The sequence below is a fragment of the Mirounga angustirostris genome, unplaced genomic scaffold (genome assembly GCF_029215605.1).
Source record: "Mirounga angustirostris isolate CCGP_5_RB_7025 unplaced genomic scaffold, mMirAng1.0.hap1 SCAF_7, whole genome shotgun sequence".
NCBI classification, from domain to species: Eukaryota; Metazoa; Chordata; class Mammalia; order Carnivora; family Phocidae; genus Mirounga; species Mirounga angustirostris.
In genome coordinates, this window is record NW_026991715.1 from 11,896,950 (window position 1) to 11,915,975 (window position 19,026).

Consider the following 19,026-nt stretch of genomic DNA (forward strand, 5'->3'; position numbering starts at 1 on the left):
CCCAAAGTCCTTAAAACCAATTAATTTTTTAAAAGATTTTATTTATTTATTTATCTATCAGAGAGAAAGAGAGAGAGCGCGAGAGCACAAGCAGGGGGAGTGGCAGGCAGTGGGAGGGGGAGAAGCAGGCTCCCCGCTGAGCAAGGAGCCCGATGTAGAACTTGATCCCAGGACCCTGAGATCACTACCTGAGCCAAAGGTAGATGCTTAACCGACTAAGCCACCCAGGCGCCCCTTAAAACCAATTATTTTTTTTTTAAGTTTACCTATAGGCCCAGAGCCAGTGCTAATATCCAAAACAAACCTCACACATGTATATGTGACTTTGGTTTGTTCTATTTTTTCTTAAAAGTAATTTATTTATTTATTTAAGCAATCTCTACACCCAATGTGGGACTTGAACTCACAGCCCTGAGATCAAGAGTTGCATGCTCTTCCGAATGAGCCAGCCAGATGCCCCAGGATTTGTTCTGCTTTCTATTAAAATTCAAGAGTTCCATAAAAGCAGAAACATGTCCAATGTATTTTATAGGATTTCATTCATTCACTGTTGGAAATGTAGGTTGGGCAACTTCTCTAGCGAAGTGTAGTAAGTAGGAAACAGTTCTGTTATTTTGTTTTTGTCACAGTTTGATCAACTGCAGTGATACTGCGATAGGGCAAATGATCCCTTAATTATTCATTTGGAACTGACAGTATGTATGGGCCAACCTTTAAGTACAGTATTACATAAACACAGGCCAAAATTGTGGTATGATATTTGAGGCAAGGAAAAGGTATTTACTACTTCTAAGTTGTAATATGGCAAGAAGAAACGTCTAAAAACTTATACTGGGACAGCGCATTCCTTCCTCTCCTAGATAAGATGAACACCAAGTGTGAATAAAGAGAGGCGAAACTGTACAATAATGGGAAATGAAAAGAAAGAAATAAAGTTGCCTTACAAAAGGGAATGCACAGAAGGGAGACACTCCGACAATGGCATGATCAAGAGATAGAAAGATCAGTCTCGGGGCGCCTGGGTGGCTCAGTCAGTTAAGGGTCTGACTCTTGATTCTGGCTCAGCGGAGAGTCTGCTTGAGATTCTTTCTCTCCCTCCTCCCCTCCCCCTGCTCACACTCTTGCTCTCTCTCTAAAATAAATAAATAAACAAACAAACAAATAAATAAAATCTTTAAAAAAAAAGAGAGATCAGTTTCTTAGTCATCTATTAAAGAACTGAGAGAAAGTAAAAAATAGGGCGCCTGGGTGGCTCAGTTGGTTAAGCAACTGCCTTCGGCTCAGGTCATGATCCCAGAGTCCCAGGATCGAGTCCCACATCGGGCTCCCTGCTCGGCGGGGAGTCTGCTTCTCCCTCTAACCCTTCCCCCTCTTGCGCTCTCTCTCTCATTCTCTCTCTCTAATAAATAAATTTAAAAAAAAATTAAAAAAAAAAAAAGAAAGTAAAAAATATTAAACTAGGGATGTTTAGATGTCTCCATAAATCAAAGAGGAGAACTGGACACTTGGTAATTATATCAGGTCCTGCTGTCATCCCAATAGAAGAGGAAGAATGATTCTTGCCACTACCTGACAGAAGATGACTTTTTACAATATTACAGTCATATATTCTGAAAGAAAGCATTTATTAAGAATTTCTTTTAACTGACTATAAAGGAGTAGAGGCAGTGTAATTTTTATATAAGTCTTAACGGTTCATAAGGCTTAGCTGATAATCATTATTTTTCCTTTATGTAATGCTAAGCAGTTTTTTTCCATTCTAACATAAAAATTTTGCAACATATAAAACCTACAACAAAACAATATATTTTTACAGAATCCTTTTCTTAAGGGCAACATTTAGTACACTGTTAACAATGATGAATATCTGTAACCAACAACAGAACATATTCATTGTGCACTTTATAGGGTACTTTCATATATATTACCTCACTGGATGCACAGACCGCTCCCCTGAGGCGGAAATGGTAGGTTTTCTATCACAGACAAGTGAACTCAGGTTTGAGCAGCTGTGTGCCTTCCCCACTTCATACCACTACGAAATCTAGCTTCTGCATCCACTGATGTTGACCTATTCAGTCAACAATACCAGGGTGATGAGCTAAGACTAGAAAGCCCAGGAACCGATTTCCCTTCATTTTAAGAAATTTTAATAGCATTAATTGGTTTGGCAACCAAAAAACAAAACCCTCTTTTTCCTTTTAAAGACAAAGAAATGTACATAGAAAACAATCCAGTTCGAATGACCAAATAGTGACCTGAAAAAGGAGATACAAATCCCTAAAAGACAGACTTATTACCAACTAGAAAGTATTTTGATGGAGAATATAACACAGTCAAAGCACAAAGACAAAGCAAAACAACTACAACTTGATGTCACTCAACAGTTTGTAGCTCATCATGAACTCAACTTACTTTCTGTTTTCCTGCTGTTAATCAATTTATTTTCCAATTCTTCCAGCATACTATGCTCACTTCTGAAGTCACTTTTTTGGTTGCAGAAATGACTGTGTTTATCTTTTTCTATGTTAATAACTCTTTAGGAAAAGAAACAAATGGCATCAATGTGATTTAAATATATTTTTAATTGTTTAAAATATGAAGACACTCATTATAATCAGTACTTATGGATGGATTAATTCATCTAAAGAGCCCAAATATAATTACGAGAATTAATAAGGCTAAGGAGTCAAAGTAGTAGTTAGAAAAGAGTCAAGTTCAACTATAATCATGAGTAATTTGAATTGCTGTTTAAATTACAAAATGTGAGTTTCAGAAAAGGCAGTCATGCACTGGCTTTGAAAATACAATAGCAATTTGGCTCTTGATTCCAACTCAGTCTCAAAGCGGCCACCACTGCTGACGGCTGCCTTCCACAGGAGATACAGTTAGTCTGTAAACGGAGCCAAGACCTTTCCGCTCTCCTGGGGTGAACTTCCTCCTCACTAAAATGTGAGTAATGGCAGCTCTCTACTGCCTAAGCAGGGCTGTGATTCAATTATATGAGGGCACACCTCCACGTAGTAACTATGTACTACAGAAATGTGTACTAACGTAATTAATAAAACTAAAATTTCAAGAAGCAAACGATCTACATAGACAGGAATTTTGGTATAATTAGGGATATCATCTACAAGGATTTCAAAGCTTCTTCTGTGTCATTTTTGCTCCTTGGATCTAGTCCATCTACCAGTAAGGAGTTCTAATGTTAGCTTGAACCCTGGGGTAAGACAAAACAGATACTAGCAAGAAGAGTTTCTGGTTGGACAAAGAAATTTATTTTCTTCTTCCAGAAATCAACACAAATTCTTCTCCAGGAATCCTGTATTTAATGAATGGTGGAACGTCTCGGGCCATTGACTTAATTTCATACAACCTGAGGGGTGACTATCTAAGAGAGAGTTTCCCAATATTTTCCAATTTGCCATCCATAAAAAAAAAGTCAGTATTTATAAAGTTCAGTGGGGTAAACAGATGGGACTGCCCTGGGCCCTACCCGGCTGCCTCAAAGGCTAAGAAGATCATACCGTAGTATGTGGGCTTGGGAGAGGAAGCAAAGGGTAGGACAGAGCTGTCAAATAGATCTCAGTCTACATATCAAGTCTTAAGGACTGAGCATGGCTACTGGAGTCCTGTGCTGAGGACTGGGAAGCCCATCTAGGCTCTGGTTGCAGGTGAGGGAAATTATAGGGTCAGACAGAAATGTCTACATGTACAGGGGATATGCTAGGACGGTAAGTTATGCTTTGTGATTCCTGGATTAGAAATATTCACCTGTAAAGACATTCAAAATGTACTAATGGAGACAAATAGCTAAACACAGGAAAAGATGCTCAACCTCACTCATAACAGGAGAAATGCAAAGTAAAACTAGACCACAGTAACATCGTACACCTATCAGACTGGCAAAAATCACAAGTGTAAATACATATTCTGTTGACAAAACTGTGGGGAAATAGGTCCTCTCACACATTATTCGTGGAATTGCAAATTGCCTGTGGAGCACTGTTTGGCAATATTTATTACATCTGCAAACCCATGTGCCTTTGACTGAGCATTTCTACCTCTAGGAATTTTTCCTAAAGATGCACCACCACATACACAAAATGACGTGGACCTATGTAGGTACTGTGATTCATTATGGCCAAAGACTGACTATAACCTAAATGTCCATCACTACGGGGCAGGTTACATAAATTACGGTGCATTCACGCCCTGGAATACAGCAAAGCAGTACCAGGTTCTGTGTGCTGACAGGGAAAGAGCTCCCGAGATACACTCTTCTTCTAACAAAGGTTTTATATGAAGATGTTAGTCACACAACCAAAAGTAGAGAGTGATCGAGTGACTCCCCTTATGTACCCTCACACCACTCTTGCTTGACAATTAGACCTCTCTCGGTTCACCTAGCTCTTCTCTTTTTAATCTCTCTTTCTCTCTCCCTTTTACTAAAGCATTCTAAAGTAAATCCACTACATTATATAATTTCACCCCAGCATACCTGAGTGTGCATCTCTGGAGATTATGGATACTTAACTATAATGCCATGATCCTGTCTGACAAAATCAACAATTCCTCGGTATACTCTTAAGTTAAAAATAAAACAAAACAAAGCAAGATGCAGAGTAGTGTGTACAGTATGCTCCCATTTATATAAAAAAGGAAAAATCTGAATATGTATTTTTCTTTCCTCCTAGCGTATAAAAATCCTGTGGAAGGATACAAAAGAAACTAAAAATAGTGGCTATCTGAAGGGAAGAGAAGTGGGTGGCGGGGCCCGGGGTGACACAGAGACTTTCCCCTGTGCACCCCTCAGTGTGTGTTGATTTTTGAACCATGTGAATATATTATTACCTATACTGAAAAAAACCCAGAATTATATTCTGAACTGTGATTTTTTGTATTCAATGAAAATTGTTGGCCAGAGACACTCTATTAACGGGTTTTTCTAATACTCTTTCCATGAGTTTTTCCAAAATTTTATAACAAGATGAAGAAAGCCTAATCAGAGCTATAAAACCAATATATACTGGTAAAGAAAGTCTCTACACCACCATAATCTACTGGTTTGCTATAGACATGGCCATTAACCACTTGGCTGATTACCTATCTAGGGACAAACATAAGCCAGAACCCTAACCTACAGTCCAGTCCTACCTAAAGTCATGCATTTTCGAAATAAAAAATAAAATAAAATTGTATTTTCCCAAATTCTGAGTATTAAAAATATAAGTATTATATCAATGCGGAGAGCATTCAATCTCCCAAAGCTACAGTATGGTATAACGTTTCACAATTTAAACAGTATACTTTTTTGTTGGCAGAATTTCTAAACAGAACTGCCACTAATCCAGGCTCCATTTCTCCTGATTTCTTTAGCAAATTGATATTGTACAAATTCAAAGCAGTGTTTGTAAAAAGCTCTCAGCTGCAGGGTAGGGTCGGGTGGTATGAGTTCTAATGCTTTTGATCATCCTGCACAATATTTATCATATCATGGTGCTGCTGACAATGTTGAACATTCAACAGATATCACTGGCTATTAAAAGAAAAAAATACACATACACTAAAAGTTAAAATAAATGGCAACTTCTCAGTTACTCTAGTCATGATGTGCAAGACAGATCTGAAAGGGGAGACCAAGGGAGGGAGATCAATTAAAAGGCCATTTCAAGAAAAATAACTTGAGGATACAGACTCTTCATTAAAAATACTGACACCCTCAAAAATAGTTACCAAGTGCTTACGTTGGGCAATGAAAATGTACTGATGTATGCGATCTAAAGAAATAACTGTTTTGTTTCCCTTAAAACACAGATTCAAAATAATATGTGAAAATAACTCTACTTAAAACTTTATATTAAATAGTCTGTTATCATTTGTCTTTTTCATACCCCTGCCTTTCTCATTCATCTCGGGAAAGCCAGTGACTAGAATTTTGTAACTTAATGTGGACTGGAGAGGGTAGAGTAGAATTAACTCCATACTGTCCACAAAAACACGGCTAGTAATGTTAATTGAAGATAATGTTCTTATACTTACTGATTTTTTAATTTTTCTGCTGTGCGTATGAACTCTGCTTTCTTTGTCCGACTAACTTTCTGCTTCCAGTTTTGAAGGTGAAAAGGACGAATCCCACCTGAAGTACCGAAACAGCTATCATTCTACACAGAGAACAAAAACAAATTTACCATCAATAATAAAAATGGCAAGAGATGAAGGCAGAATTTTTCTCAGAGAGAAAGCATCAGTAATAATAATGAAGTCTCTTGGGGGACAATCTGGGGGCCTGTCTTATTTAATTTTTAAAAATATATTTGTGGAAGAAGGAATATCTACCTTAAAATGCTAAATTAAGAAATATTAAGTCTCTGGGGATTTTTACAAAAAGATCTAATTCTTTCAGTCATTTAGCAATATGTATCGAACACTTATGACATGTGGTGTACTAGACACCACAGAAACAATGATGACCCACATCAATATGGCCCCGGGCTGAAAGTCTGGTGAGGGAAACAGATTTACCACGAAAAGGGTAAACAAACATTAATTAAAAAAACACCAATTGCAATAAGTGCTACTTAAGAAATAAACAGGACTGAGATGGAGATAATGGGTTAAAGGACTGTTTTTTCAGTAAGAACGGCCACAGAGGTTCTATTGAGGGGATGACGCTTAAGGAAGACTAGAGCCAGCCATATCAAAAATAGTAGGGGAAGGGGTCCCAGGCAGACGGCCCAGAGTGTGCAGAAGTCACAGGGCAGGAAAGACCTTGGCTGGTTTAAGCAGAGAAAGAGCTAAGGTGACATGATGTTAGTAAAGGTGGGGAGCTTGGCAGGAGATGAAGGTAGACAGGCAGGTACGTGGCCTATCACATTGGCATTATAAGTCACTTAGGGGGTCTGGATTTTACTCAAGAGTTCTGAGCAGGAGAATACCATGACACATGTAATTTTTGAAGAAATTCTTTCTGGCCATTTTCGGAGAATAAATTGGTGGGAGGTGGGGGAGGAGGTAAAGCAGGACTGGAAGCAGAAGGATCAAGGAAGTAGCTGGAACAGATGAGGAATGATGGTGTCTAGGACCACTGGGGTGGCACAGATAGAAAAAGAAGGATCTCCGGGTCCTAGGATTGAGTCCCACATCTGGCTCCACGCTCAGGGCAGAATCTGCTTGTCCCTCTCCCTCCCCTTCTGCTCCTCCCCCTGTTCTCTCTCTCTCTCAAATAAATAAAATCTTTAAAAAAAAATGAAGTAGGGGCACCTGGGTGGCTCAGTCATTAAGCGTCTGCCTTCGGCTCAGGTCATGATCCCAGGGTCCTGGGATCGAGCCCCACATCGGGCTCCCTGCTCCGCGGGAAGCCTGCTTCTCCCTCTCCCACTCCCCCTGCTTGTGTTCCCTCTCTCGCTGTGTCTTTCTCTGTCAAATAAATAAATAAAATCTTTGAAAAAAAAAAAGAAGTAAGACTAAGTAGATTTTGCATCTATAACCAAGAGGAATCGCTGACAGATTGATGTAGATGAGACAGAAAGGAAACAAGGCTTTACATTTCTAGGCGCAAGCTAAAAAAAAAAAAAAAAAGTAATGAATTCAGGAAATATTTTTTTCACTGAGATACAATTCACATTACCATATAGTATATCCATCTAAAGTGTACAATTCAATGGTTTTTAAGATATTAAGTAGTGTGCAAAATCACTACTATCTAATTCCGGAAAATTTCTATCATACCAAAAAGAAATCCCATACCCATCATACTTCCACCCCTCTTCCCTACAAGCCTCTGGCAATCATTTAATCTATTTTTGACTCCATGGATTTGCCTGTTCTGGACAATTAACATAAATGGGATCACACAATGTGTAACCTTTTATGTCTGGCTTCTTTCACTTAGCATAATGTTTTCAATATTCATCTACATTGTACCATAAATCTGTACTTCATTTCTTTTTATATCTGAATAATATTCTATTGTATGGATCTACTGTATTTGGTTTATCCATTCATCAGTTGATGGACAATGGGTTATTTGCACTATTTGGCCAATATGAATAATGCTACTATGAACATTTGTGTACAAGTTTTAGTATGAATATACTTTCTCTTGAGCATACAATTCACAGTGGAATTTTTGGATCATAGGTTAACTCTATGTTTTATTTTCTCATTTTAAATATTGGGTTGTTGGGGCACCTGGGTGGCTCAGCTGGTTAAGCATCTGCCTTTGGCTCAGGTCATGATCCCAGGGTCATGGGATCGAGCCCCACGTCAGGCTCCCTGCTCAGCACTCTCCCAGCTCATGCACACTCTCTCTCAAGTAAATAAAATCTTTAAAAAATAAAAATAAAAAAATAAAAATCGGGTTGTCTTTTTATTGTCGAGTTGGAAGCATTCTTTATATATTGGGGATATAACTCCCTTATCAGATAAAAGACCTGCAAATACCTTCCCAATTTCCCTGAGCCGTCTTTCCATTTCCTTGATAATATTCTTCAAAGCACAAATATTTTCAATTTTGATAAAGCCCAATCTATCCATTTTATCTTGGGCTGCTTGTGCATTAGATATCCTACAGAAGAAACATTCAAAGGTCATGAAGACTCACATCTACATTTCTTCTAAGAATTTTATAGTTTTATCTCTTGTATTTAGGTCTCCATCCATTTAGGGTTAATGTTTATATATGGTGTGTGGCAGGAGTCCAACTTCACTGTTTTGTATGTACATACCCAGTTATTCCAACGCCACCTGTTGAAAAGAATCTTCTTTCCTTATTGAATTATCTTGGCTCCCTTGTTGAAAATCAACTGCCCTTAAACATAGGGTTTACCTCTTAAAGCTCACTGATCTGTATGTCTATCCTTATGCCAGTACCACACAGTTGATTACTATAGCTTCGTAGTAAGCTTTGAAATTAGGAAGTATGAGTCCTCCAACTTTGTTCTTCAAGATTGTTTTGGCTATTTTGGGACCCTTGCATTTCCCATATGAATTTTAGGATCAGTTTATCAATGTATGCACAAAAAGACAACTTAGATTTTCAAAGGGATTTTAACCCTGTAAATCAATCTGGGGAGTATTGCCGTCTTAACTCTTCATATTCATAAACCTCAAATATCCAATGATGTAAGTCTTCCTTCCTTTCTTTCAATGATGTTTTGGAATTTTTAGAGTATAAGCTTTGTACTTCTTTTGTAATTTAACAATGAATTTACATTCCTATGTACTTTATTCTTGTGATACTACTGTAAACAAAATTATTTTCTTAATTCCATTTTTGAATTGTCCATTGCTAGTATATAGAATTAAAACTGATTTTATTGATTGCTTTTTTATCCTTCAATCTTGCTGAATTTATTTGCTCTAGTAATTTCTACATGGATCCTTTGAATTTTTTATACACAAATCATGCCACCTGCAAATAAGGATAGTTTTACTTCTTTTCCAATTTGTTTCTCTTGCCTAATTGCCTTTGCTAGAATCTCCAGTGAATAAGTGGTGAGAATGGACATTCTTGTCTTGTTCCTTATCTTATGTGGGAAGCTTTTTAAAAATTTTTTTTAAATTTTTTATTATTTATTTATTATTTATTTTTTTATTTTGAGAGTGAGAGAGCACACAAGCAAGGGAGGAGGGTCAGGAGAGAGGGAGAAGCAGATCCTCCACTGAGCTGGGAGCCCGACGTGGGGCTCGATCCCAGGATCCTGAGATCATGACCTGAGCCAAAGGCAGACGCTTAACTGACTGAGCCACCCAGGTGCCCCTGTGGAAAGCTTTTAATCCTTTGCCATTAAATCAGCTGTGAGCATTTTATAGATGCCTGTATCAGATTGAGGAGTTCCCTTATATTGCTAGTTTGTTGAATGTTTGTTTTAATCACAAAAAGGTGTTGGATCTTGTAAATTGCTCTTTCTACATCTATTGAGATGATCATGTAGTTTGTCCTTTATTCTATTAATAAGTTGTATTACATTGATTGATTTTCATGTGCTGAACTAACCTTGCATGTCTGGAACAAATCCCAACTGATCATGGTATGTAATCCTCTTCATATGTTGTTAGATTTGGGTTGCTAGTATTTTGTTGGGAAATTTGCATCTATATTCATAAGAAATACTAGTTTGTTATTTTCTTTCTTGTGTTTTCTTTGTCTGATTGTGGTATCAGGGTAAAAATAATGAGTTGAAAAATGTTGAATGAGTTGAAAAATGTTCCCTCCTCTATATTCTGAAAAAAGTTTGTTAGGAAACAAAAAAATATATTTATACTGACTTCTATATTTACCTCCCTGTTTACTTATCAGTACTCTTTATTCATCCTCTTCTTTTTTTTTTTTTTTAAAGATTTTATTTATTTATTTGAGAGAGAGAATGAGATAGAGAGAGAGCATGAGGGGGGGAGGGTCAGAAGGAGAAGCAGACTCCCCGCCGAGCAGGGAGCCCGATGCGGGACTCGATCCCGGGACTCCAGGATCATGACCTGAGCCGAAGGCAGTCGCTTAACCAACTGAGCCACCCAGGCGCCCCTATTCATCCTCTTCTTCATGTGGATTTGAATTTTTATGTAGTCTTTTTATTTCAGTTTAAAGGACTTCCTTTAATACTTCCTGTAAGGCATATATGCTGGCATATGTTAGTGTTTGTCTGGAAATGTCTTAATTTTTCCATTTTTAAAGAATAATTTTGGTGGGCATAGAATTCTTGGTTGACAGTCCTTTTCTTTCAGCACTTTGACTATGTCATCCCACTGCCTTCTGGAATCCAAGGTTTCTGGTTTTTTTTTTTTCTTTTAAAGATTTTATTTATTTATTTAACAGAGAGAGAGACACAGCGAGAGAGGGAACACAAGCAGGGGGAGTCGGAGAGGGAGAAGCAGGCTTCCTGCCGAGCAGGGAGCCCGATGCGGGGCTCGATCCCAGGACCCTGGGACCATGACCTGAGCCGAAGGCAGATGCTTAACGACTGAGCCACCCAGGCGCCCCTGGAATCCAAGGTTTCTGATGAGAAAGTCCGCTGTTAATCTTATTGAAGATTCCTTGTATGTGCCGAATCGCTTCTCTTTTGGTGCTTTCAAGTTTTTTGTTGTTTTTGTCTTCCAACAGTTTGATTATGAAGTGTCCAGGTATGATCTCTTGAGTTTACTCTACTTGGAGTTCATCAAGCTCTAACAATATGTAGATTAATATTTTTCATCAAATTTGGGAAGTTTTCAGGGCACCTGGGTCGCTCAGTCGGTTAAGCCTCTGACTCTCAATCTCAGCTCAGGTCTTGATCTCAGGGTCGTTGTGAGTTCAAGCTCCACATTGGGCTCCACACTGGCTGTGGAGCCTACTTAAAAAAAAATTAGGGATGTTTTCAGCCATTATTTCTTCTAATATTCTGCCCCTCCCCATCTCTCTTTCCTCTCCTTCTGAGACTCTCGGTATGTATGACCTTCATGATGTCTCACAGGACTCTGAGGCTCTGTTCATTTTTCTTTTTTTCTTTCTGTTCCTCAGTGTGGATAATCTGAATTGGCCTATCTTCAAGTTTCCTTGAATCTTGAAGCTCAAATCAGATGCTGAGGCCCTCTAATGAACTTTTCCTTTGAGTTCTTGTACTTTTTAACTCCAGAATTTCTATTTGATTTTTTAAAACAATTTAAATCTCCTTATAGGTATTGTTTTTTTAAAGATTTTATTTATTTATTTGAGAGAGAGAATGAGACAGAGAGAGAGAGCACGAGATGGGGGAGGGACAGAGGGAGAAGCAGACTCCCTGCCGAGCAGGGAGCCCGATGCGGGACTCGATCCAGGGACTCCAGGATCATGACCTGAGCCGAAGGCAGTCGCTTAACCAACTGAGCCACCCAGGCGCCCCTCTCCTTATAGGTATTTTTAATTTGGTGAGAAACTATCCTCATGCTTTCTTTTAGTTCTGTAGCCATGGTTTCCTTTAGTTTTTTGAATGAATTTAAAACAGCTTATTTAAAGTTTTTGTCTATTATTTCCAATATCTAGTCTTCTTTTGAGATAGCTTCTTTTTACCGCTTAAAAAAAAAATTCTCTTGTGTGTGAACCATACTTCCCTCATTTTTTGCATGTCTCATTTTTTTTTTGTTAAAAACTTGATGTTTAAAAACTATAATTTGGTTAATATAATTAAATATTATATTGCTATATAATTATTATATTATATTATAAATATAACAATTATATTAAGAAAATATAATTTAACTCTGAAACTGAGATTCTCTTCCAACCCCAAGCTTTGTTGTTGTTGCCGTTTGTTTAGTCAACTTCCTGCACTGATTCTGCAAAGTCTCTATTGTTTGTTTGTGTGGCACTGAAACCTCTGCTTGGTTAGCTCAGTTGTCACCTAATGGTTGACTGGTCAGAGGTCTTCCTAGCTGCCGTGAACCAATACATCTCCCAGCCCTTGCTGAGGGGGTCTGTATGCATACCAGGACATGAAGCTTCGACATGGAGGCAGGCAGTTTGCGAGTCAACCTTAGCCTTCATCACTTGTGCAGAGCTTCAAGGCCAGCCAAAGATGAAGGTTTAGGGCTTTCTCAGATCCTCCCTGGTGTACTGGTTTCCTACTGCTACTGCAACAACTTACTACAGGTTAGTTTAACACAACCTTGCCGGCTTAAACAACACAAATTTATTCTCTCACAGTTCTGGAGGCCCAGTTACAATTAAGGTGTTGGCAGGTTTGTGCTCCTTCTGGAGACTTCAGAGGAGCATCTACTTCCACACTTTTTTCCAGCTCTTAGAAGCCACCTTCATCCTTGGCTCGTGCCCCTTCCTCACATCACTGCATCCTCTTGCTTCCCTTGTCACATCTCCTACCACTGGCTCTGATCCTTCTGCCTTCCTCTTATAAGGACCTTTGTGAATACATTAGGCTTACACAGATAATCCAGGATAATCTCCCCATTTTAAGATACCTAATTCAATCACATCTGCAAAGTCCCTTTTAACCATGCAAGGTCACAGGGTCACAGGTGCTGGGGATTAGAATGTGAATATGCTTGAGGGGGCCATTATTCAGCCTACCACACCTAAACATGGACATAACCCTATGTATGTGTGTGATCTTCTAGAGGAAATTCCTTGTGAATAATCATGTCAAGTCAGAGAAGGAATGTAGTTATTACTGAAGGACTACTCTAAGCAGCCAAGGGCCCTAACATGTAGGCCATCAGAGGGAAGTTCACTTAACAAACAAAACAAAACAGAAGACACAGCCCTATCATGGTTTAAAGCAGAGCCATACATTAATGTGACACTGTTAGAAATACCTTTAAAAACTCATAATTCAAGTATTAAAATGATTAAGAGGGAAATGGCATTTGAGAGGAAGGTAGAGAGATTTGTGGTCTTCAGTCTTGAAAGGCAATAGTGAGGGGGATTATCAACAAATAATATACTTGGGGCACCTGGGTGGCTCAGTCATTTAAGCGTCTGCCTTTGGCTCAGGTCATGATTCTGGCGTCCTGGGACTGAGCCCCACACCAGGCTCCCTGCTCAGCGGGGAGCCTGCTTCTCCCTCTCCTCCCCGCTCGTGCTCTCTAGCTCTGTCTCTCTCTCAAGTAAATAAATAAATCTTAAAAAGAAAACACAACAAAACAAAGCAAGTAATATGCAAATATTAGAAAGGACAGACAGGGCATGGTATTACTTTTCAATATGGGTAAGAAATTTATAGGGTTCCACACCCTAAGGAGGTTGTAGAATAAAATAAAATATAAAATGTTTCTAAAACCTCAAAGATAATTTCTCCAAAATAACTTAAAAGAACTGTTATAGACTAATTTATGTTCCCCCCCCAATTCATACATTGAGGCCCTAACCCCCCTTTGTGACTATATTTGGAGATACGGCCTTTGAAAAGGTAATAAAGTTAAATGAGGTCATAAGGGTGAGGTCCTATTCCAACAGGACTAGTGTCCTTATAAGAGGAGGAGACATCGGTGATCTCTCTCTCTACGCGTGCACAGAGGAAAGGCCACCTGAGGACACATGAGAAGGCAGCTATCTACACGCCAAGGAGAGACCTTACACCACCAAACAATCCTGGCAGCACCTTGATCTTGGACTTCTAGCCTCCAGAACTGTGAGGAAATTAACTTCTATTGTGTAAGCCACCCAGTCTGTGGTATTTTGTTATGTATACCCTAACAGACTAATACAGGACTTTCAAGTATTTTAGTGAACATCTCTTACATCATGAGGTTGTCATCAGGAAAATCTCTCCTCAAGAAAACATTAGTTGGTTTCACTATTAGGGTCAGTGGGAATATTCATTCACTCAATCATACGACAAATATTCAAGTTCAACGGTAGGCTGAGAATTTGAGTGTGTAGGTATGTGTGTGGTATACTGAGGGAAGTCCAAAGATGGATAACATATAGTTAAAATCCTCAAAAACCTCAATATGGTACAGCGGTGATTCTAATTCCTTGTTTAAAGTCGAAACACCCTCGAGAGTCTACTCTGTTACTGTTGTCGTCATCAACTACGAGGCTCCGCCTTCCCTAAAATGATGAGAGCACAGAAAGCGGGGTGTCAACCTCAACACGCCTGACATTTTGGACTAGATAATTTTTTTGTTGTGGGGGGGCTGTCCTTCGGCTTCTACTCGCTAGATGCTAGTAGCCCACACAACCCATCCCTGCCCCAGTCCTGACCACCAAAAACATCTCCAGACTTTGCTAAACGTCAGGAACAGATAAAACATTTGAAACAGCTCCACAGGTGATTTCGGTCCATGCCCTGGAAAGGCAAACCTCTGAGGATCACCAGAAGGGAGTGATGAAAAGGTTCATCAATAACAATATTATGCAACTTGTGAGAAATGCAAACCAGGAGGCAAAACACGGTTATAAGAATTTGAACCAGAGTAAGCCAGAAAGGTTTCATGGAGAAAGCCAGAAAGATGGCTAAACCACTAGGATCATACATTAAACAAAATGTTAAAAATTATCTTTAAAATATTTTATGCATTATGTATTTTTATATATTTTACTCCCCCCCCCCCAGACATTTGGGCCAGAGTTAGAATAATAAAGAGAATTACAGAGGATGTGTGAAAACATTTGCCTGAGGTGGAATTTCCTGAGCTCATACAAGTAAAGACAGAAAATCGCTATACTCCCTTAGAGGAAGAAAAGGATGGAACCTGTCCTCAGCTCACAACGGCCTTCCTTTAGGTTTGGATTGGTCCTCAAATATTTAGCGAGTGCTTACTATGTTCCAGGACTAAACTCAAGAGTGGAACTGGGAACACAATAGTGAATAAGACTTCCAAACGTTTCTGCCTTCCTACAGCTTACATTCCCATGGTGGGGGCAGAGGTGTGGAGAAAAATAAAAATATGTAATTGAGCATATAATAATAAATGATATGGAGCAAAATAAAACCAGAAAAGGGAACAGGGCATGCTCGGTCAGGGGATTCAGTTTAGGGAGGTCATGAAAAGAATCACTGAGCTGATGGCATTTGAACAAAGTTAAGTGAAAGAAACACAACCAGCCATAGAACCAGGAGGGAAGAGCATTTCAAGCAAAGGGAACAGCAATTACAAAGCTTATAAGGTAGGAGAGAACGAGGCCTCTCTGAGGGTCAACCAGGAGGCGGGTATGGTTGCAGCCGACTTAGAGCAGGGGACTGGAGAAGAGCTAACAGGGAGATGGTGGGGGTAGCTCACAGGCCCTGTAGACCATGGACGTTGGCTTTGACTATGAGGGTTCTGAGCAGAAGAGTGTCATTACTGGACTGAATCACCCTGGCTGTTGTGAATACTTTAGGAAGACAAGAGTGTTAGAACAGAAACCAACTAGGAAAGTATTTCGGCCCGGGGGAAATGATGGCGTGGACAAAGACAGCGGCACTGGGAGGTGTGAAGAGTGGGATTCCCGATTTACTCTGCAGGTAGAACATGGAGGAATTGCCCACGATTTGGGTGTGGGCTGTGAGACAATGAGAGCAGTGAAGGTCTTGGCTTAAGCAACTGGATCCGACCATTCTTGAGGATCCTGTGGTCCACGCTGCCAGACAAAGGGGTCCGAGGCACATCTCTGGAAACACATCTGCCTCGGACCACCCCGTATTTATTCCTCCTTGTGTTCCCAACGCAGGTACAATAACAAAGCAGCCAATTCCGGGGCACCGAATCTCTCTCCAACCAAGCACTGTGCCAGGGCCTTCCCAGACACAAGGACCGCGGCTCCGTAAGGTGCAGTTACCGGATCCAGTTTTTGCAGAAGGCACTGAGTCGCGGAGAGGATACGTTCTCATCACAAGGCTAAGAAGCGGCAGAGCCCGGGTTTCCACCCAGATCTTTCCTCGATTCCAAAACCACATGGAGGTGGCTCTGGAGAAGCAGTTAAACGCACAAGCCAACAAAGCACAACGCCGGGCGTGGGCCAGGCCGCGAGCAAAGGGAGGCGAGCGCCGCGCCTCCCGCCTGCGGAACCGCGCTGCAGAGGACACCTGTTCGGCGAGCGCCGGGACCCCGTCCCGCCCCCGGCACCCACAGCCCCCTCAGTCAGGCCCACGCCCGCTGCCTGAGAGGCGTCTGGCCCGTCTCGATTTACCTGTTGCGGCACCTGCGCTGCTCCCACTCCGCTCCCGGTGGCCGCGCCCGCCCCCGCCACAGCCCCGGCTACCGCGGTGGCCGCCGCCGCCACCACGACCGTCGTCAGGGCGGCCATCTTTCCTCGCCAAGCTGCTCGGGCCGCAGCGGCCACCCGGGGCCAGAGGGTTCCGGCCGCGGGAGCTCCTGGTCCTGCAGACCGTTCCGGGCACGGTGGAGCTCCGCGGGACGCAGGGCACGGCAGAACCAAGGCGCAGGGCGGGGCCGATATGGGGCGGGGCCGGGGCGCGGGGCGGGGCCGGGGCTCGGGGCGGGGCTCTGCCAAGTTGCCGGCCGCCGCCGAGCCGGAGTTCAGGGCGGGCAGGGCGGGGCTCTGCCGGAATGTAGGGCGGGGCCGGGGGCCGGGGCGGGGCTCTGCCGGGATGCAAAGCAGGGCCGGAACGCTGGGCGGGGCCGGGGCTCTGGGCGAGGCGGGAGCGCAGGCGGGGTGGAGATGTCTGTGTGCAGGGTGGGTCAGGGAGGGGCAGGGCCGAAGTGTGGGGCGGGGCTGGGCGGCCCGGAGCACGGGGCGGGGCCGAGATGTGGGGCGGGGCCGGGGCGGAGGAGGGCCGAAGTGCAAGGCTGCCGAGGGATGGGGCGGGGTCGGGAGACAGAGCGGGGCTCTGCGGGGATGCTAGGCAGGGCCAGAGTGCTGGGCGGGGCGGGAGCAAGGAGCGAGTCCGGGGTTCAGGACGAGGCGGGAGCGCTGGAGGGGTCGAGATGTGGGGCAGTGCCTGAGTGCAGGGTGGGTCAGGGAGGGGCGGGGCCAAGACGTGGGGCGGGGCCGGAACGAGCTCTGAGGGGGGCCAGAGCGCGGGCAGGGCGGGGCCGGGGCACAGAAAAGGGCGGGGCCAGGGTGCGGGGCGGGGCGATCGGCCAGAGCCTCACTGCGCCGCTGCGGGTTTGTGTAAACTTTTCCCGTGCACTTGTCTACTTTTATTCAGCAACATCTTTCTAGACCCCTCATTCACCTCCGCTCCCCTACCCACCTTTTACTGTCAAACTTGTTTGTGTCATGGGGCACCTGGGTGGCTCAGTTGGTTGAGCGGCTGCCTTTAGCTCAGGTCATGATCCCAGAGTCCTGAGATCGAGCCCCGCATCGGGCTCCCTGCTTGGCGGGAAGCCTGTTTCTCCCTCTCCCACTCCCCCTGCTTGTGTTCTTTCTCTAGCTGTCTCTCTCTGTCAGTTAAATAAATAAATAAATAAATAAATAAATAAATAAATAAATAAATAAAACTTGTTTGTGTCATATATAGATAGAGCTCTATAGATACATAGAGCTATTTTACGTAATAGAACTTCTTTCTAGGTTCCTACTAAGCGCTGGTGAAACTGAGTCTAAGTGAAAAAGCATTTATTTATGGGCTTGAACAGTTAACTATATTTCACACTTTCAAAGAAACGAAACAGGGCATGCCCCACACTGTCAGATACCAGAGGCAGAAATGCCACACGTGGTCAATAAGAAGAGAGATTTCAAAGAGAACTGTGTCGGGAGGTTGGAAAAAAGCCATAGATGACTCCTGTAGTTAAAACACAGGCAACCAGCGGCAATTCGCCTGGTGTCCGGGCGCACCGCCTTTTCCTCTTCTAAAGAAATGGATTCATTCATTCATCCCTTTGCTCATTCAATCAATACCCAGTTCCTACTAGATGCCAGGCACTGTTCTAGGCCTTTAGAATTCATTGTAGAGTTAGACACGCGTGCACATGCGCGGACACACACACACACAGGTTCCTTCTTTCTAACTTCTAGGGAATTTAAACAAGTAAACAAATAGGGTATTTACTGAGCACTTAACTGTGTTCGCACTGTTCTAAGTAACCCAGTGAAGTAGGTACTGCAATTATCTCCTTTTCACAGAAGGATACAAACCTAGGCAGCCTGACTCCAGAGACCATCCTGGCAGAGAAGTTGAACAGGCAGCTGGATAAAATGCTTCTGGAGCCAGGAGAGAGACTGGAGCTAAAGATGTGACTTTGGTCTTCATCTGCATGCAGAAAATATTCATTTTATTTTTAAAGATTTATTTATTTATTTGAGAGAGACAGAAAGAGTTCGAGCAAGGGGAGGGGCAGAGGGAGAAGGAGAGAGAACCTGCAGCAGACTCCCTGCCCTACCTGGGGCTCGATCTCATAACCCCTAGTTCGTGACCTGAGCCGAAATCAAGAGTCAGATGCTTAACCAACTGAGCCACCCAGGTGCCCCTGCGTGTAGACAATATTTTACATAACTCTGAATGAGCTCACACAGGCGGAGGAGACATTGAAATCTGAGACCTGAGTCCTAGGGCCTTCCAACATAGGTACACGGACAGGAGGAGGAGGAGGAGGAGGAGGAGGAGGAGGAGGAGGAGGAGGAGGAGGGAGACTCCGAAGGAGGGGTCCCAGAGAAGAGAGGAAAAC

General features: G+C 42.3%; 1 protein-coding gene across 2 annotated transcripts in view; it reads right to left on the reverse strand.

Moving 5' to 3' along the window:
• The window catches only part of CCDC112 (coiled-coil domain containing 112), a 31,329-nt gene extending 14,484 nt beyond the window's left edge, over positions 1–16,845 (reverse strand). The window contains exons 1-3 of one of the 2 annotated variants that reach the window (XM_064595796.1): positions 16,583–16,845; positions 6,043–6,164; positions 2,416–2,537 (exon numbers count right to left, since the gene is read on the reverse strand). In XM_064595796.1, coding sequence (XP_064451866.1) covers positions 2,416–2,537; positions 6,043–6,164; positions 16,583–16,699 — 361 coding nt within the window. In that variant the 5' untranslated portion in view covers positions 16,700–16,845. The remainder of the gene's footprint in view (positions 1–2,415; positions 2,538–6,042; positions 6,165–16,582) is intronic. The other variant, XM_064595795.1, reaches the window with a different exon arrangement.
• Positions 16,846–19,026: the final 2,181 nt, after the last annotated feature.